This window comes from Odocoileus virginianus, chromosome 1 (assembly GCF_023699985.2).
Source record: "Odocoileus virginianus isolate 20LAN1187 ecotype Illinois chromosome 1, Ovbor_1.2, whole genome shotgun sequence".
Taxonomy (NCBI): Eukaryota; Metazoa; Chordata; class Mammalia; order Artiodactyla; family Cervidae; genus Odocoileus; species Odocoileus virginianus.
The window spans coordinates 67,308,098-67,329,001 of NC_069674.1; the positions used below are offsets into that span (position 1 = coordinate 67,308,098).

Genomic DNA, 20,904 nt, shown 5'->3' on the forward strand with positions numbered 1-20,904 from the left:
TTGCAAGCAGAAGTCATATTCACCTGCAACACTGGCATCTCTGCTCCTTTTGTTCGGGTGAACTACCATTAAGTAGCAGACAGCACTGGTAGCGAAACATACACTGAAATGAACTGGATGCCACCTCTCTGTGTATAGATCTTTTGTCTGTAATGAATCTGCAGCTCCCTAAATCCTTTTGTTGTTAACATAACAAGAGAGAGCTTGGGGAAAAAAAAAAAAATTCTGCTCTGAAAATGTTTGCAGTCTCACCTGGGCCGAATTTTTCTGAGAAAGAGTTTAAGTCTTTATTTCTCAAATACAACAATTTCCAAACCGTCCCATGCCTCAGAAGCCCCTTACTCTGCAAAATGCAAACTCTCAGGTGCCACCGCCCAGAAAATCTGATTTAGTAAGCCTGAGATGAGGCCCAGGACTCTGAATTCTTAATAGGTACCCTAGCTAATTCAGATACAGATGGTTCAGACTACAGTTCTAAGAAGCCCTGTTTCAGGATATTGTTCTCTTACTGGAAAATTATGAATTGAATCTCAAGGGATTTCTTCCATGCAGAGTCTACTTTGAATGTATTCAGGCCATAAGCTTTAGTCAGGCAGCAAAGTGGTTTTAGAGTAGTCCTGAGCTTTACACTGTTTGCTTAGGGGCTTGGTTCATTATAATTAAGTGGCAGTTACCCCCCCCCCCACCCCCACCGCGCCACAAAGGGCACCCCATGCCTGCTGTTTTCATCTAGAGAAGAGGCAAGGAACACTCTTGTGCAGCACCTGGCCAGCTGGCTTCAGAGGAAAGGCAGCGGTGCTGTTACTTCCAAGTCAAACAACGAGATGAAGTCCTTACTGCGTTCCGCCCTCCTCATAACAGTTAGTGTGGGCTGCAGCTTTAGGAAGACTACAGATTCACAGCTGTAGCTGTGAAGGGAGAAAGTGTCCATTTGAATTCCTGTTCTCACTAATGTGAGGTCCCCACTCCTTGGACATGTCTTCTTGTAGCAACCTTTTCTTTCATCCTTCTATTTTTCTAGCCTCTCAGCTTTAGATGTGCAAAGACAGCTTTTCTCCATTGCTTTCATTCAGTTTCTAGGTTGCCCTAGATGCTTCTTTTAGCCATATTCTGTTTGTTAAATAGATTCAGAATCCCCACAAGCACCTGCCTTCAGGGACAGCCTGGGAAAAGGGTCTGGCAAAGATAGGAAGCCTTTCTGTGCAAAGCCGGCATGGAAGGCAGACAGAATCACAGACAGTGGCTCAGGTTGAAATTCGGAATATCCTAAGTGAAACTTTGCAGGAAGATGCTCCCCTTGCCCCAAGCCCACAGTCCTCGGTTTCAGAAATAACTTCATGTGCACGTGCCAGAGCGCTGCAGGTGGTACTGATGCTTTTGTTCAAATGTAGTTTCTCTTTGAAGGAGAACAAAGTAGATCTGAATAAAAGTCCTATTTTTGGAAAAGTAAGTGATGCACTGATAGATATTTGCAATGTGAAAGCGCTTTCCTCAGGCTTTATCCTCAGCGACTTAGCTTTTCTTACAGCAGGAGGAGCCCACATCACAGAGAGGACTTGGCGACCGCTGTGTCACTGACACTTCGTGGCTTTTCTCATTTTCACAGAATGGGAACAACAGGAGTGGTTTCCAGAGCAATGAAAATTCAAAATAAAATAACACATAGGCAATTGTTGTCAACTGCTTTATTTTTTAATCTACTAACTCTTGTGAACTGGCACCTCTCTTGCTGACAACCGTAGGGCCAGCTTTGTAAACAAGTCATGGCTGAGGGCAGAGCACAGGGGTGCTGGGCTATTATCCTTGTCAAAGGAACTCCATGGAGTTCTACTAAAAAGGTGACAGTAAAAAGAAGCAGTAAAATGTGGTAGTTAAGCTTGCAAGCTTTGGCACTGGGCTGCCTGAATACCAATCCATGCTCCTCACATACTCAGAGACTCCTTGTTCATAAAATGGGAACCATGAGAGCTACATCCTGTGATTATGGTGAGTATCAGGCAAGGAGATGCGTGTTAATCTTCTAGCAGAGGGTGGGCATGTAACCAAGTTTGCTATTCTAAATGTGGAGAATCAAATGTGTGATTTGATATCACTTCATGGAATGCTTGAATTTATTTGGAAGATCAAGGAGACAGAGCTGTCAACACATAGACTGGAAGAATTAGCTCTCTGGTCACCATCTGTGTCTATGGGATGGAGCCTGGAATTAGCCACCATGAATCCCTTAATCAAGCAAATGGGAGAGAACATGTCAATAGCCTTGGACTTGGCTCTCGTCATTCCTGTTTCCTGTGAACTAGGACCTCCCTTTCCTCTACATCCAACTTCCATTACCAGGTCCTCTTTAGCAGATCTTGTGCCTCATCTCTTTAATATCCAAAAGGCCTATTTCTTCTCAAGATCTACTCACTGTCTAATGTAGAATGAGGGGACACTATGCCTCAATGGAATCATTTCTTCCTTTGCAGCTGAATAAGGTGGAGAGATTTGAATAAACAAGGACAGATCCAGCTCTCCTTGATGCCTCCCACCCCTTCAGCTCTTCATCTCTTCTCCGCTGCCTCATATTCCTTGAGTGGAGTCGTGAATGCTCATGGCAATATGGTGGTGAGGAAAACAAGTGCAGTCCCTGTTCTCATGGAGCTTACAATCTAGAGGGAGAACAATCACAGACAGGTAAAGGACAAAGAAATAACTTCATGTTGTTGCAAAGTCTCTTGAAACACACAGTTACATTACATTATGACTCTAGAATTGCTTATGGCTATAGTTGCTTTCTGGATTACAGAATTAATATGAACAATTTTAAAATGGAATATTATCATTTCCTTTATACATATTCTATATTTCTCTACCATCTTGAAAACTTTGAACTACCACAAACAAATGTCAAAGATTTAAAAAAATTCTCAACATTGACAAAAGCTTAAAATATGTATCACAATAACACAGGAAAGTTATATTATTCAATAACAGATGTACATTATGTATTTAGCATAGGTGAAAATTAAAGATACAGATGTAACCATAATTTTAACCTTTTAAGTGGACAAGTGGAATCATTGTACTAGTTGTTAACATTATTTGCTACACTGATCATCAGCAGGAAGGATAAAGTATTTTATCTCATTGATAATGTTTATGTTGCAGAAAAATGCTACAATGCTAAACAATAATATAATAATTACCAATTAAAATAATTATTGCAGCAAAATATGAATATATATTTAAAATTAATTGTAAAAGCTAGAGAATATAGGGTAATTTTTAAATTATTATAAGACTAAAATATTTCACTAACACATTTTAGTTATAAGATAATAATTTCATGTTATAACAAGGGCTTCAAAGGAAAGAAAGAAGAGCTCAAAGAAGAAGGTCATGGAAGAGAGTCAGGGCTACTTTAGATACAGAAGGTGAATCTGTGGGTGGTGAATTTAAGCTGAGAAAAAGTTGCCTCTTTTAAAGAGGTTCTCAGTGAAAAGCCAGGCTTGGCTTGAGTTGAAAAGGTAAAAAAAGACAGAAAAGCTGAGGCTCTGCTACTGACACTGAACTTAGAGCTGGTTCAGGGTTCCCAGAGGGCTCAGGGAAGTTTGCTTATGTGGTGGATCCCCAAGTGTTTAATAGATTAAGGACACAGCGAACAAAATGTAAATTCATTCATTCATCTGTCACTCCACATGTGTTAATAGAGCATTACAATTTATTAGGAACTCTCTGGGTCTTTGGGCTGCATCCACAAATGAAAGATTTCCACTTGGTGGAGCTTCTATTCCAACTGGGTAAGAAAGAAAATAACAAAAGTAATCCCCAAGGAAATGATGTCCTAGGTTAGGAGGTGTTACGTGTTATGGAAAAGGAGACAAACTCGGGAGAGCACGATAAAGGAGTGAGGAGCATGCAGGCAGAGGCATGTGCGTGCGTGCGCATGTGTGTGATCTAATATGGAGTGGTCGGCATAGACCTCAGTTGGAGGTAAGGCTGAAGGATGTGAGAGATTTCACTGTACAGATGGCCAGGGAAGAGGGGCCCAAGCAGACTGAAGAGCCAGCACGAAGGCCCAGAGGTGGAAGCCTGAGACTCTGGGTGACGCTGAGTGTCAGGGTCCCTGGACCTCTGGTGACTGAGCTGAATGGGGAGGTGAGAACTGATGGTGTCTGGGATGAGGGTGGGGCTGCATCCCCAGGGGCACATGGTACTGGCGCTGAGCGGCAGCTGTCATTGGTGTCACAGCATTTATGGGCTGAGGCTCAGGACGTGACAGTGGGATGCTGGGCCAGGTATTGGGAACAGGCAGAGACCTTGTTTCCCCTGAGGCTCTGAGTTCTCCTGCACCCTCCACGGTGACACCACCAGGCTCCCCTAATCTCCCCAACAGGGCTGCTAGGGCCTCCAGTACCCATCCTCTCCTTGTCCTAACCCAGACCCTGACTCCTCAGGGCAGAGGGCTTGTGTGACATGTCAGGAGGGCAGCAGGCAGCCTGAGTTAAGCAGCATTGCTGATGAGTTAGGGAACTGAATGGACTTGACCTTGGGTAGAAGAAAAGCAGGTTACTCAGATTCAGACAACCTGTGGCTTACATTTTGCCTTTGTTACTTGTTAGTCGAGACCTTGTTGAAGTTATTCTCAGGCTCCCCTAAGATATTTTGCTGTTGATGAGCAGTTAATACCCACCTTCCCCTGAACTTGAGGTATGTGAACAAACACTTTTGCCTTTATTGACTCTCAGGTTCTGGGCATATGTCTTCCTTGGCCTTCTGTTGAGAAGTAAAACAGAGATCACAGTTGTTATCTCACAGGTTGTTGTGAGGATAATTGAAACAGGTTATAGGACCACCTACCCTCTCTCTTTGTATTGCCTATGCTGCAGAGACTGCTCTGTTACCACATTAAAGAAGACCACATCTAGGGACTTTCCTGGCAGTCCAGTGGTTAAGACTCTGTGCAGGGATGTGGGTTGGATCCCTGGTCTGGTAACTAAAATCCCACCTGCCATCAAATGCCAAAGGTTTAAAAAAAAAGACCATATTTTGTCTCCCTGCTCCTGTGACCTGGTCTGGGAATGCAGCTCTCTTATGTGGGAGTTATGACAAAACTGCTTGCTAGGTTCTAGGGTTGATTCTGACTGTGGTGCTGGAGATATATATATATATATATATATATATGGTGTTACTTTGCTCTTGCTTTAGCTCCAGGGAAGCAGTAAGCAGTAGGTGTTTGGGAGAAGCTTGGCTCAGAGTTTGTTAAATAAGTGCCTGGAAGGAAAGCTAATGAGTTTAAGTGGCTCTGTGAGGCCCCTCAGTCTGCTCAAAGTGCTGAGTGGTAGCTGGTATCTCTGGGCAGACAGTTCCTCATCTTATGCTGTGGGTCTTTGGTTGGCCAGTCACTTTTCTCCTTGCTTCTCCTCTCCATCAGGGAGTGATGCTATGGAATTGGGCGGGGGGCCTCTAGAATAGACGGGGGACACTTTTTGGGCAGTGAGACTTCGGGCTGGGCAGTGGCAGAAAGTGAGAGCCTAAACAAACCAGAACTGAAGGATTCAGAGATTCAAGTTAAAAGGGAACAGTTTGGGGAAAGAGTAGAGAAGAGAGGTGACAGCACATTGGTCCAGTTTCGGAGTGCCCCTATTCTATGACCCACCCTTATCATCCCAGGTCTGCCTCACTCATTCGCATCACCTAGGGCAGTGGTTCTAAATCATCCCTGGGCAGCAGACCATCTGCAGAGATTTAAATCACCAGGCCAGGTGGTCAGTGTGGCCAATGAGGTCTCCAGGTGGTTCTAATGGGCACCACGTGGAGGGAGGGGCATGCCTTTGGCGTTACTCCTCATGCACCCCCAAGGAAACCTCCTACAGGTTGCCGTCGAGCAAGCAGCAAGATGCAGTCTTCTGTACATTTGGGGAAAGCCAGCTCTAGGAGCAGAGAGGATTTCTGACCCACAGGGCCATCTTCATAGGTGGTGGGACTTCATTCTCACTCCTTTGGCTCCAGTGCAAAGGAGCAGAGCCCTCCTGGCTCTGTGGCTCCAGGCATCCTCTCTCCTGGAGCAGAAAAGTCTCTTTCCCAGAGCCCTCCTCAGTTCCAGAACTTGTGGAGGGGAAGTGATCAGAAGACAACTTAGGCTCCAGGACCATCCCTAGTCAGCTTGGGTGTTTGATGAGCAGGCTATCTGACCTTTGTGAGGTCCATTTCTAATCTGAACAACCTCCCTTATATGGTGATTGTGAGGCTCCAGCAAAATAATGTGGTGAGCAAAGGACATTGTGAAGTACAATAAAACATTCTATTATCGTGGAGCAGCCTCCATGCCCTCTTTCCCTCCAAAGGGAAACATCTCGTCACAGGATGGGAACTTGTCTCTGCCCTGGAGTTGGGGGCTCAATACTAAGGAGTTGGGAGTAAACCTGTCAGGTGAGTAAACCTTGGTGAACACAGTACTGCCAAACTGGATGGTAGGCACAGTTTTTTGTTGTTGCTGTTGTTGCTGTTTATTTTAGTTGAAGGATAATTTCTTTACAATATTGCTTTGGTTTCTGCTATACATCCACATGAATTAGCCATAGGTATACATCTGTACCAGAGAAGGCAATGGCACCCCACTCCAGTACTCTTGCCTGGAAAATCCCGTGGACAGAGGAGCCTGGTGGACTGCAGTCCATGGGGTCGCGAAGAGTCGGACAGGACTGAGCAACTTCGCTTTCACTTTTCACTTTCATGCACAGAAGGAAATGGCAACCCACTCCAGTGTTCTTGCCTGGAGAATCCCAGGGATGGGGGTGCCTGGTGGGCTGCCGTCTATGGGGTCGCACAGAGTCGGACACGGCTAAAGCGACTTGGCAGCAGCAGCAGCAGCATACATATGTCCCCTCCCTCTTGAACTTCCTTCCCACGTCCCATCCTTTGCCATCCCTCTAGGTTGTTACATAATCCTGGTTTGAGTTAGTTTTTTGTTTTCTAGCAAAGAGCGAAAAAGGAAAGAAAACATAATGAGTCCTGTGTGACTGAATTTGTTGGAGTCCTTGGCTCCAATTTAGGTTCAAAAATGAAGCCTGCAGGGGGATGAGCCAGTGCTCTGGAGTCCACGGAGGCCAGGGGCTGGGGAGAACCCTCCCAGTGTGGTGCCAAGAGGCTGGAGCCTGAGTGCATGGACAGGACACGAAGCCAGCCCTGCAGCCTCCTCTGGGGCCCCCATGACACCCCAGCTGCCTCTGTGCCCCTCAGAGAGCTCCGAGAGGGCTTGGGGTGCCAGGTCTGCGGTGCTGGTGTAGCCCATCACAGGAAATCCTCACTGCTCTCTCTGACCCCTTCTGGCCAAGACAAACACATGTCCCCCTCTGGCAAGAGAAAGAGGCGACAAAGGTAGAGGAGAGTGGAGGGTGCTGACCCTGTAGGCCAGGGTCTACAGATTCTAGTAGGTTCTAGGCCAGGTTCTAGTGAATTCTGGCTCCCCTGATGGGGAAGCAGGAGATGAGGAATCTGAGCTGGAGGAGGTGGGTGGGGAGTGTGGGGGTCTGGAGGGTTTATAGTTTGTTGCTCTGAGTAGGAGTCTGAGGAATGAGAGGAGGGAGAAAAAATAGAGCTTCAGGTGACAGGTAACAGAGCCACCTCTGTGCCGTGGCTTAGGCGCACCAGAAAACAAGTGGTTCTGGTTAGAATGAACATCCTGGAGGCCCCCAGAGAGCTCGGATCTAAGCTCGAGTGTGCTCAAGTCCCCGGAATGAGGCTCTGGGGAAATACCTGTATCTACTTGTGTGTGATTCCTTTCCATTTATGAAATGGTTTCTCTTAGAACACACTTGAGTCTCACAACAACCCTAGAAGGCAAGCTGAATCAACTCATTTTATAGAGGGGAAAACTGGGGTCCTGAAACACAATGACTTATCTCCAAGTCTTGACTTGGGAGCGGAGAGCTGGGGGTGGAGCGTGCCTGCAGCTGACCTGTAGTTGTCTGGTGAGCTTTTTGGTTTTGTATCTCCAGTATTTGGGCCTGTGGTGCTGCCAGGCCCTTCAGTGCAGCATCCCTTCATCCCATCCCACAGAGCAAGCACTCCAACCAAACACTTTTATGTCTTGGCTTCTCTGGTGAGAGACTGTGGTTTGGCTGATGTGTGAACTTGAGTTCCTGCTTTTGCTTTAGGCATTGTGTGTATTTAACCATGTTTGGTGGAATTTACTTTAGTCCAGGTTCAGGCTATTCACCTTCTTCCTCTCCTTGTTGCTTTCAATTTTATCCATGCTCAGAGCAAATGATTTGTTTTCTCTTAGGCCTTAAATATACATTTTCTTCCCCTTGTTATCCAATCCGAGCTGTACTGATCTCTGCACCACTAGCCAATAAATTGAAAGACAAGTCACTGGAGCAAGGGATAGAGTCTTTATCTGGATAGCCAGCAGCCGGAGAAAATGAGGGTCTAGTGTCCCAAAGAACCACCTTGCCTGAGTTTGGATGCTAGTTTCTTTTATAGAATAAAGAGGGGGAGATGGGGAGGTAAAGAAAAAAAGGCAGTAAGTTTTTGTAAATATTTTTTTGATTCTGGCTAGACTTCAGAATGGAGAAGGCAATGGCAACCCACTCCACTACTCTTGCCTGGAAAATCCCATGGACAGAGGAGCCTGGTAGGCTACAGTCCATAGGGTCGCAAAGAGTTGGACATGACAAAGTGACTTCACTTTCACTTTTCAATTTCATGCACTGGAGAAGGAAATGACAACCCACTCCAATGTTCTTGCCTGGAGAATCCCAGGTAGGGAGAGCCTGGTGGGCTGCCATCTATGGGGTCGCACAGAGTCGGACACGAGTGAAGCGACTTAGCAGCAGCAGCAGCAGACTCCAGGAGAGATGTTCTAAATTCTTCTTTCCTGCAGCCATTCACAGGTGGGCCTAGTCAGGATGTCTGCCCTGTGCTAAACAAAGGTATTTTAGCTTTACATCCAGGCATGGGAGGCAGAGTTCCCCCAGAGATGCGTTATTATGTATACTTAAAGTTGTAGGCAACATCTGTGGTGATTGACTTGTAGCAAATGCAATGGAATACCAAAGTTAAAGAAACAGATCCAACATGGAGTCAGGTTTGTTCTTCCCTATTACACCCTCTCCAAACCCCACAGCCAGAGAAGATTCTCTCTCTCTTCCCCTTGGAAGGGTCTTTGCTTGTGGGACACAGACTGTTTCCTTGGAAACAAAAGCCAGAGTTCTCTCCACTTTTTGGCTCTGTTACTTCTTAAAATTGCACCTTTGTTTTAGTCTTCCTTTCTCTGGCTGAGGTTTTCCGAGGTTTCCTCCTGGGCTGACTCCCTGGAATGGGCTGCCTGAAATTTTCCTGCTGCTTTCTGGATGCTTCCCCATGTAATTATTTCAACTAAGAATTACAGTAACTGCTTGTTCTGAGTGAAAAAGGAAGCAAGGAGCTGACATTCATAATGTGCAGCTGCCTTCTGGGCTCAAAAGGTGGCCAGGAGCCTGATCACGTGATGCTTGCATTTCCTAGCACTTACAGGTTTGCAGAGTGTGTCCGTGTGTGCAGAGTGTGTCCGTGTGTGTTTGATTGTCACAGTGATGATGTGAGAGTGGCAGAGCAGGAGATGGCATATCTGTTTTACAGAGGAGGAGACAGAGGATTACAGAGGATGACTTCATGCTTTGATCTTAAAACTGTGCATCTAAATTTTGCATAAGAAAACTCATTGTTTCAGAGTATAGTATAGAAGTTCATATAGAGAACCCATGTTGATACTGGATGTTGTCTCAATTTGCTTGGGCTACCATAGTAAAGTAGCATTGACTGGGTATAACAGTAGAAATTCTAGGGAGCAATTAGACTCAAGGTGTGGTCTTGAAAGCCCAAGGTATTAGGAGACTAAGGTGATCTATGAATGGTCTTTTGCAATGTGCTCTGGAAAGAAGTGGTAACATAAGTCATTGAGTTTAAGGTGAATGTGTGGTGAGGTCAGAGATGAGAATAACAGTGAGGGACTACCCGTGATATAAATGACTTGGGAGTGGAAATGGTAGGAGTCCGGACTCAAGTAGGGCTTGAAACTGCAGCACAGCTTCTATAGCAGATGACTGCAGAAAAGGGTGAGACTCTGAGAGTCGAGTTTCCTTCTTTTTTTTTTTTTTTGGAGTTTCCTTCTACACAAGGAAAGCAGAGGACACAGAGGGTGGGGAACTTCTTTAATTAGATTAATAATAAAAGGGTTTATTTACCATCACATAAGGAATGACAGCTGACAGGTGAATAATAGAAAATTGGATTTGAGGAGTAGAATGGGGAAGGGAGTTTGCAATGTTGATAATGGCCAAGGATGATAGTGGGGTTGCTGGAACTTGGATGAAAATTGGGTTAATGCAGGTGTCACAGGCCTGGTTGTTCACCATGCCCAGTGCCCTATGCTGTTCTTTGTGCTTCCTTGGGGGGCAAAAGTAGCATCAACTGGGATGCAGGGAACTCTGGGACTTTTGTTTCCTCCCTAGCAAGTAATTTTCCCTAGGGAGGAACTCTCCTAAGAAGCGACTCTCCTAATAGGATTATCCACTAAGAGGTATTAAGTGTTAATATGAAATTTTAATACTGTAAATATTTTAAACATTTCTCAACCATTTGCCTTTGCTACACTCTACAAACTGAGGTCAGATACAAGTGTGCATCTATGAAATGATTTTCTGAAGAGCATTCATTAATTATATATATGTATTACATATTGTAACTTTTTCCTAAAAAGATACATATTGTGGTTTTGTAACAAGAAGGAAGAATATTCAGGGTAAATATAGGGCCTATTTGGTCTAAGTTGGCAAGTCAGAAAAGAACTTTCTTCCTTGTTCAGTTCAGTCGCTCAGTTGCATCCGACTCTTTGCGACCCCATGGATGGCAGCACACCAGGCCTCCCTGTCCGTCACCAACTCCCAGAGTTTGCTCAAACTCATGTCCATTGAGTTGGTGATGCCATCCAACCATCTCATCCTCTGTCGTTCCCTTCTCCTCCTGCCTTCAACCTTTCCCAGCATCAGGGTCTTTTCAAATGAGTCAGCTCTCCGCATCTAGTGGCCAAAGTATCCAAGTTTCAGCTTCAACAGCTTTAACAACTTCTTCCTTGTTAAAGGATTAAAAAAGACCTAAAATAGTCATCAAAATTGTCAGATCAGAAGCATCTTTGTGCAATATACAAAAGGTTCATTAGCTTACTCATCGTCTTCTCTGTCATTCAGACCTACTCCTTTATCACTGGGTGATGGGGAGTCAAAAATTTCTTGGGGAAAACCCCAATGCTCACAACAGATAAGAGGTTACTCTCCAGAGAAACAGACCTGAGTGTTCTTGAGCTAATGACCAAATCCCTGCGTCTACTTCTAGTTTATTAATTCTGACCCCTGGGGGTTGGCTTCCACAAATGCGTCTACACACTGGGATAGGACACACATGTCTACACTTCAGCTGGCACTGTCTTTACAAAGAACTTTCACTGAACTGGAGCAAGAATGTGGAGCCATTTATTACCAAACCAAAGAGAAAAGTGGTATTAAAAGGCACCTAAATGCGAAAGTGAGCTCATTAAAAAATAAAACAAAGGACTTTGGAATTTACTGGCAATTACATTTCCCCAGAAAAGGATGCATTATTTATAGGGTGGTTACAAAAGGCTCTATGATGAGGTGACTACTTCTCAGCTTTTCAAAATAGAAAAAAAAATTGATAATTCAGCAGCCAATAAGGTGTTAGGTGATTGGCCTGCAATGTCCCCTGCCACTGGAGTGTCTTTTTCAACACTTTACACAAAGTGCATTGGGATAAGCCACTGGCTTCTACATGTGGTTGGAATGCAGGCTGCCGGTGAATATGTGTAAGACATAGATGAGGATTCCTGGAGAAGACAGGCTTTGAGCCAAGCTTTAGGGAATGAGTAAGTTTTTGACTGAAAGATGAAAGAATTATATTCCAGTCTGAGGGAATAACTTGAACAAAAGCCCAAAGGTACTGGAGTACTTGCTGGGCTTATTTATAATAAGGTAGAACAGACTGTGTTAGTTTTTTTTATTACCATATGAAGAAGGAATAGGACATCATTCTCAGTCCAGAAAACACATAGCACTTCAGTTATCTCAAAAGGAGAAAACCGAATGCAGAGAAGTGGTTACATGGCCAATGGAAGAGCTAATAATTCCAACAGAGGTAGCGAGGCAGCTCCAAGTTTAGCAACAGCTTGGAAGCTTCTGCCTCCAGTTGGGCTGGAGAGATGAAGAGAGATGTTACCAGACCCTGGGATCTGGGACCATCTTGCGGGAGCAGCAGTGAATGTAGACCTGCTTACAGGCACTAGGTCCATGAAGGACCATGTCCCATGGTGTGTGTGCTAAGTTGCTTTAGTTGTGTCCAATTTTGTGAGACCCTAAGGAGTCTGAGATTTTTTTTTTGCCACAATGAGCCATTACAGGATTAATAATTTCTTTGAGTTTTTAAAATTATAAAAATAATACACATTCATTATGAAAATTCTAACTGCAAAAATGTATAAGATTAAAAAGTAAAGGTTTTTGATTTCCTTCCTGACTGTCTTGTTTCCTACCTACCACCCCATTCCCCAGAAGTTAGGAGTTGGGGATACCACTTAGACACTTTCAAAGTTGTATACAAACAGGATCACCACAGGTACAAAACTACCACCACTACTACTACTTAAGATACATGCATAATAGGCCTCATGCATATATTTTAGTATGAATATATTTTATGTAAGTATGAATATATAGATGGGACATATCATGCTTATTTATATTGATATTGAAATACTTAAATGGGTTATTAAAAATTCTCTTCTGTCATTTTGTTTTTTCCAGTGAAAATACATCATGGGCATTTTCCATGTCAGTGTATGTTCAGTTGCTTAGTCATGTCTTACTCTTTGTAGCCCCATGAACTATAGCCAACCAGACTCCTCTACCCACAGAATTTTCCAGGCAAGAATACTGGAGTGGACTGCCATTTCCTACTCCAGTGTATCTTCCTGACCATGGGATCAAACCCGCCTCCCTTGAGTCTGCTGCATTGGCAGGTGAATTCTTTACCACTAGCGCCATCATATCAGTACATGCAATATATACATCTACCCATGGTTTTATTAATGGCTATACAGTATTCTAGAGTATGGAATTTTTTAAACTAGTGCCTTATTAGCAGGCTTCCCAGGTGGCACTAGTGGTAAAGAATCCACCTACAAATGTAACAGACATGACATGAAGTTTTGATCCTTGGGTCAGGAAGATCCCCTGGAGGAGAGCATGGCAACCCATTCCAGTATTCTTGCCTGGAGAATCTCAAGGACAGAGGAGCTTGCTGGTCCCCGGTCCATAGGGCTGCAAAGAATTGGATACTACTGAATGACCTAGCATTTATTAACAGGCATTTAGACTGTTTCCAGTATTTTGTTGTTAAGAACAATGTTGCAATAAACATCTTTATACATACTCTTGCATTTTTGTCCAAGTATGTAGAAAGAGAATTGCTAGGAAAAGGAAAATTGAAAATATATGATCAAACTGTCCCACTAGCAGTGAATCAAATAGCTTCTCCCACATTCTCAACAACACAGATGGTTATAAATGAAGTCTTAGCTAATCTGATAATTTTGCAATGATACTGAATTTTGTTTAAGATTTACATGTATTGAATTATAAAGAGATTAAATATTTTCCCTGTATTTGTTAGTTATTTTTACGCTCTTTGTGCCTTTTCTTTTGAAAGACAGAAAGGAAAATCATTCTTACGGATTTTTAAGAGTTCTTTGTATTTTTTAAAGAGATGCTTGACTTTGTTTATTTACGTTGTTTTTGGTGGTGCTGAGTCTCATTGCCGCACTCGGGCCTTCTCTAGCTACAGTGAGCAGGGTTACTCTGCATTGTGGTGCGCAGGCTTTTCACTGTGGTTGCTTCTGCTGATGCAGAGCACAGGCTCTAGGCGTGTGGGCCTCAGTAGCTGCGGCACAGACTCAGTAGTTGTGGCCTGTGGGCTCTAGGGTGCACTAGCTTCAGTAGCTACAGCATACAGGCTCAGTAATTTCTGCTCCTGGGCCCTAGAGCACACAGACTTCAGTAGTTAGGATGCATGGGCTTAGTTGCCACAAGGCCCGTGAAGTCTTCCCGGATCAGGGATTGGACCCGTGTGCCCTGCGTTGGCAGGCATATTCCTATCCACTGTACCACCTGGGAAGTCAGACTTCTCTATATTTTATAGGAATTAGTCCTCAGAGTTTCATTTGTGTTGCAGATATTTCTATTTGCTATTTGTCTTTCACGTCATTATTTCTGCCCCCGAATGTTTGCTTCTAACTTTTCTTCCAACACTTGCTTTAATTACAGTTTTTTTGAATACCTTCAGAGATTTTTTCATCCTAGAAAAGCATCGGTAATATTATAAAATATTCATCCACATTTCCTTCCATTACTTTTATTTTTTTATATTTAAATCTTTGACCCATCTAGAATTTTTTTTATATCAGAGGTGAGTTAGAGATTTATTTTCCAAATAACTGCCAAGTTGTTTAAAATTAATTTATTAATGTACTTTTTTCTTCACTAATTTGAAATACCACCTTTATCATATACTAAATTTCCATATATATTTGGGTCAATTTCAAGAACAATTTATATCTGCTTCTTTCTAATGAATTGTGTGTAATTTTACTTAAAGTAGCTTTATTTTTCTTTTATTTTCGTGTCTAGTAGGGCTAATCATCTCTCATTCCTTTCATTTTCACCTCATTGCATACATATACATATGCATTCTCATGCAAGATTTTTTGAATAGACGACAATCACTCACGATGATGATGATGACAATGCATTTACTGTATGTTTATTAAGTGCCAGATCTTATTCCAAATGCTTTACTATTGTTGATTAATCCTTGCTATGTTGTGAATACTTATATTACCATTTCCATTATGAACATGAGACACTGAGAGTGTGAGATCGTTATGCCCTTATCTTCTCAATATTTTTTAGTTAAAAACTTTCAAGACAAGGATTGATTAACTTCCCATGTTAGGACACCTCACAAGTCATTAGCCAAGCCATGGACTAGCTCGTATTCAACTGTCTCCAGGTGAAGTCACATTCTCTTGGAGCAGAGCAGAGCTCCCTCGTTTGGACTGTGGCGGGACAGGCATCATGGCTCATATATTTGGTACATCCTCTGAATTACCTCATATGGATAGTGCTTACTCTTTTTGTTTGCTTGTTTGTTTTTTATTGTCTCCTCCTAGAAAAGAAACCCAGGTCCATGTAGGGATTTTGAACATGAGCAAATGAACTTCAACAAAACTTCTTGAGGGCAGAAACAACCGCCTTAGGAGACATAGGTGAATTCATATGGGATCAGGGATTTTTGCCATAGCAGTGCAACTAAGAAATATTGAACAGGTTCTCTAGATCTGCTGGGCAGTCAAACTTATCAGCGAGCTTTATCCGGTTGGCCCATCCAAGACTAAACTCTCAGGTTTAATAGTGAGTAGCATATTAGATTGCAGCATTAGTAGTTGAAGCATTAGAGGAAAATGAGAAAATATAATGGATGTGACACATGCTTCAAATAGATGGCATGCACACCCAGAGGATTAAGAGCCTTTACAACCATCTTCTAAATGAAAATGTTTTTCTGTTTCTCTGCCAGAGAGACCTCATCGTCTGCTTTGTGAGATCACTCCATTAATTCTTTGGTGTATAAAGGGAGTTGGAGTTTTGGATTTGTGAAAGTTTCTAATATTTATGCATCGTATTGGTGGATTTTAAGATGTTAGTATTACCTGTGTTTTTCTGAGAGCTATCTAAAGAATGACCCAACTGGTGAGACAATTTAAAAACAGCTGAATCTTTTAAGATCATAGAGAATTAAACAGTTTTCTACTGGAGTCTCTGGCTTACTTTTGAGACTTCCTCTGCTTTTCTGGCTTATCATGATTTGTTCTTTTAGAGGGAGTAAATCTACTGAAGAGATCAAAGTGCTAGAGTATTAGAGGGCTTGAGTATTCTTATTGAGCGGGACTGTAAACCGGAAAAAATAATATATAATAGTGTGCCAAAGGCCTTATATTGGGATAATTGTTTGCCAAAAAGTTCGTTTGGGTTTTTCCATAATGTGGGACTGTCCTGGCAGTCAGTGGTTAAGACTTTGCCTTCCAGTGCAGCGTTGTTAGTTTGATCTCTGGTGAGGGAGCTAAGATCCTCGGAGCTAAAAAAACAAAACATAGAACAGAAGCAAGGAATTCCCCAGTGGCTCAGCGGTAAAGACTCCTGTTTGATCCCCGAGTTGGAAGATCCCCTGGAGGCGGGCATGGCAACCCATTCTAGTATTCTTACCTGGAGAATCCCGTGGACAGAGGGGCCTGCTGGTCCCCAGTTCATAGGGTCACAGACAGTCGGACATGAGTAAGCATGCACCCACAACAAGCAATATTGTAGCAAATTCAATAAAGCCTGTCCACAATCAGTAAAACTGGTCCACATCAAAAAAAAAAAAAAAAAAAGAAAAGAAAAAAGAAAAACCGAACAAACTTTTGGCCAATGCAATGTTTGCATTTTATTCGGATTCTTACTTGCCACTGTGAATTAAACACGGAAGGAAAGTTTGGGGAAAATCATCAACTGAATACCAATACTGATGGCTGACACTTGTCATGCTCTGGCTTGTGTCTACATTGTTTGTCCCTTTATCCCCTCCTTACACTCTAAGATCCTAGAGTGTTGTAGCCAAGTCATCTTCTTTACCCTCACAGCAACAAAGCTTTCAATAAGCATTGTGCCGAAATGGAATTTCACTTAAAGACAAAAACTTCATAGTTTTAAGGAAACAAGGATTCATTAGGGTAAAAATCTGAAAAAAGCATAAATTAAGCACAACATAATTTGGAGAAAAAGCTATCTTAGTGTGGCAAGCTCTTATTGCATTAAAATAAATTATAGTTATTCCCTGATCCATTATTAAAGTTTTCTAGATGGGAAATACCTCAGCCAGAACTCTCTAGGACAACTTCAGACGCAATAAATATAAAGTATAAACTGAGGACAGACTCCCATCTAAATATGCTGGGTAGAAGGAAAACTGATAGAATGCCAAATTAAAAGCTTCATATTAGCTTTTACCTGTCACTCTTCTCTTCCTCCTTTCTGTCTTCTTAGAGAACTCTCCTCCCCCAGGAAAAGTTACTTTTTCAAACCTTTTCCTCACACTCTTCAGTCACTGTTGTTGTTGTTCAGTTGCTAAGTCATGACTGACTCTTTGCAACCCCAAGGACTGCAGCACACCAAACTTCCCTGTTCTTCATTATCCTCTGGAGTTTGCTCAAAATCATGTCCACTGGGTCAGCAATGCCATCCAACCGTCTCATCCTCTGTCACCCCCTTCTCCTCCTGCCCTCAATCTTTCCCAGCATCAGGGGCTTTTCCAATGAGTTGGCTGTTTGTGTTAGGTGGCCAAAGTAATTAGGTGGAGCATCAGCTTCATCATCAGTCCTTCCAATGAATATTTAGGGTTAATTTCCTTTAGGATTGACTGGTTTGATCTCCTTGCTGTCTTCGTGACTCTCAAGAGTCTTTTCCAGCACCACAGTTCAAAAGCGTCAATTCTTTGGCACTTAGCCTTCTTTATGATCCAACTCTCACATCTGTACATGACTACTGGAAAACCATAGCTTTGACTATACTAGTTTCAGATTTTCAGAAGGCTGTGGTATAGTAAAAAAAAGTTAATAACCTTAAATTAAGGCACTTAAAAGCAATCATGGAAATAAGACAAGATCTTTTGGGTTTGGAAAAGCTGTAAAATAGTAATCAGTATCATCAGTTCAGTTCAGTCACTCAGTCATGTCCAACTCTTTGCGACCCCATGAATCACAGCATGCCAGGCCTCCCTGTTCATCACCACCTTCCGGAGTTTACTCAAACTCATATCCATCAAGTCGGTGATGCCATCCAACCATCTCATCCTCTGTCATCCCCTTCTCCTCCTGCCCCCAATCCCTCCCAGCATCAGGGTCTTTTCCAATGAGTCAACTCTTTGCATGAGGTGGCCAAAGTTTTGGAGTTTCAGCTTCAGCATCAGTCCTTCCAATGAACACCCAGGACTGATCTCCTTTAGGACGGACAGGTTGGATCTCCTTGCAGTCCAAGGGACTCTCAAGAGTCTTCTCCAACACCACAGTTCAAAACATCAATTCTTCAGTGCTCAGCCTTCTTCACAGTCCAACTCTCACATCCATACATGACCACTGGAAAAACCATAGCCTTGACTAGACGGACCTTTGTTGGCAAAGTAATGTCTCTGCTTTTTAATATGCTATTTAGGTTGGTCATAAGTTTCCTTCCAAGGAGGAAGCGTCTTTTAATTTCATGGCTGCAATCACCATCTGCAGTGATTTTTGGAGCCCCCAAAAATAAAGTCTGACACTGTTTCCATTGTTTTCCCTTCTATTTCCCATGAAATGATGGGACCAAATGCCATGATCTTAGTTTTCTGAATGTTGAGCTTTAAGCCAACTTTTTCACTCTCCTCTTTCACTTTCATCAAGAGGCTTTTTAGTTCCTCTTCACTTTCTGCCATAGGGTGGTGTCATCTGCATATCTGAGGTTGTTTATATTTCTCCTGGCAATCTTGATTCCAGCTTGTGCTTCTTCCTTCCCAGTGTTTCTCATGATGTACTCTGCATATAAGTTAAATAAGTAGGGTGACAATATACAGTCTTGATGTACTCCTTTTCCTATTTGGAACCAGTCTGTTGTTCCATATCAGTATCATATTATTTTTTAAAATGACACTGTTGCTACTAGGTAATCATTTTCTTTTTATATGTGATTCATTTATCATAGTATTCCTTGAAATTGACATGATCAGATAGTCTCATTTTATAATGACAGGGGGTCTTCCCTGGTGGTCCAGTGGCTAAGACTCTGCACTCCCAATGCAGGAGTCGTGGATTCAATTCCTGGTCGGGGAACTAGATGCCACGCACTGCAACTAAGTGTTGGCATTCCACAACTAAATATCCTACATGCTGCAACAAAGACCCATCATAGCCAAATAAATAAATAAATATTATAAGGAAAAAAGGAATAATATCAGAGACAAATGAAAGCAGGGAGCAAGTCACTTATCTGTACAGCATCACTTTTGTCCTAAGTTAAGATGAGGGACTTTTGCTCATTGTTTGCAATAAAGAATCAAGTCCAAGATGAGACCAATAGAGCAGAGGCATGATATGACCACAGTCATGGTTATAGATTAGAAAGAGAAACACCAAAAAAAGAAAAAGGAAACACTGTAATTACTGTATTAATCTTTCTCCCTAAGGGAAATTAAATCTTAGCCCAAAATCTAAGATGAGGTTGGTCTTAGGGAAGACTGTTGGTTCATGGAATTGTTGTCAGAACTGGAGTGGTTTACTGAGGTCATGATGGATGATCCTTTTCTTAAAGCCAGTGAACAGAACAGATTTTCATCTAGTGTCATTCCAAAGAGGTCACATATGAAAGCAAAATAGGTAAGTTGAAAACAATAAATTGTTGTTAGCTCTTCTGATCTTAAAGTTCAGAAAATGATAGGAACATTGATATTTCCTGATATTATCTCCGATTTACATTTATTTTTAAATTTTTGTTTTTCATTGAAGTATAGATGATTTACAACATTGTGCCAATCTCTACAGCAAAGTGACTCAGTTATACACATATAGACATTCTTTTTTTGTATATAATTTTGTTTATTTCTGGCTGTGCTGGGTCTTCATTGCTGTGTGGGCATTTTCTCTAGTTGCAAAGAGCAAGCTCTGCTCTCTAGGGGTGGTGCATGGGCTTTTCACTGTGGTGACTACACTTGTTACAGACAGGGGCTCTAGGGTGTCCAGGCTTCAGTAGCGTGGCGCTTGGGCTCCGTAGCTGTGGCTCCCCGGCTCCAGAGCACAGGCTCGATAGTTGTGGTGCACTGGCTTACTTGTTTGCAGCAGTGGTGTCCTCCTGAGTCAGGGATGAAACTTGTGTCTCCTATATTGGCAGGCAGACTCTTTACCACTGAGCCACCATGGAAGCTCTACACATTCTTTTTTATTTACTTTTTCTTTTTATGTAAAAGTTTCATTGAGATATAATTCACATGCTATAAAATCCACCCATTAAAGTGTATGCTTTATTAGCATAGTGACAGAATTATGTAACCATCATCACAATCAATTTTAGTTCATTTTCATCACGTCAAAAAGAAACCCCACAACCATGAACAGTCACTCCCCATTTCCTCCCTACCACACCCTGCCCCTGGCCTGGGTAACTACTTATCTACTTTCTGTCTCTATACATTTTCCAAATCTGGACATTAAATATCAATGAAATCATACAATACATGCCGTTTGTGACCCTTGTGACTGGTTTCTTTCACATAAACTTTGCACAATGTTTTCACTTTATTCTTTCTATTGCTGAATAATATTCAATTGTAAACTACATTTTAATCCATTCATCAATTGGTGAATTTTGTGTTGTTTCTAATTTTTGCCTATTGTAAATAATGCTTCTAAGAATATTTCGTACTAGTTTTTATCTGAACATAGTTTTTATTTCTCTTATATCTATCTAAGAATGGAATTGCTGGATCAGAATTTCATGGACAGAGGAGCCTGGCAGGCTTCTGTCCATGGGGTCACAAAGAGTCAGACTGAACTGAGTGACTGACACACACATATAGTAATTCGATCTTTGATTTTTTGAGGAATCACCAGATTGTTTTCCAAAGCAGCTGTGCCATTTTACATTTCCACCGGTAGTGTATGAGGGTTTCAGTTTCTCCACATCCTCACCAATGTTCATTATTCTCTTTTTTATTATAACTGTCCCAGTGGGTAGGAAGTGGCATTTAATTGAG

General features: G+C 42.3%; 1 protein-coding gene across 1 annotated transcript in view; it reads right to left on the reverse strand.

Annotated features, from left to right (window-relative positions):
* Nucleotides 1-2,550: 2,550 nt before the first annotated feature.
* The window catches only part of PIK3CG (phosphatidylinositol-4,5-bisphosphate 3-kinase catalytic subunit gamma), a 74,549-nt gene continuing 56,195 nt past the window's right edge, over nt 2,551-20,904 (reverse strand). Inside the window, exons 11-12 of the mRNA XM_070469246.1 lie at nt 4,676-4,758; nt 2,551-2,651 (exon numbers count right to left, since the gene is read on the reverse strand). Of these exons, the coding sequence (XP_070325347.1) occupies nt 4,717-4,758 (42 nt within the window). The 3' untranslated portion in view covers nt 2,551-2,651; nt 4,676-4,716. The remainder of the gene's footprint in view (nt 2,652-4,675; nt 4,759-20,904) is intronic.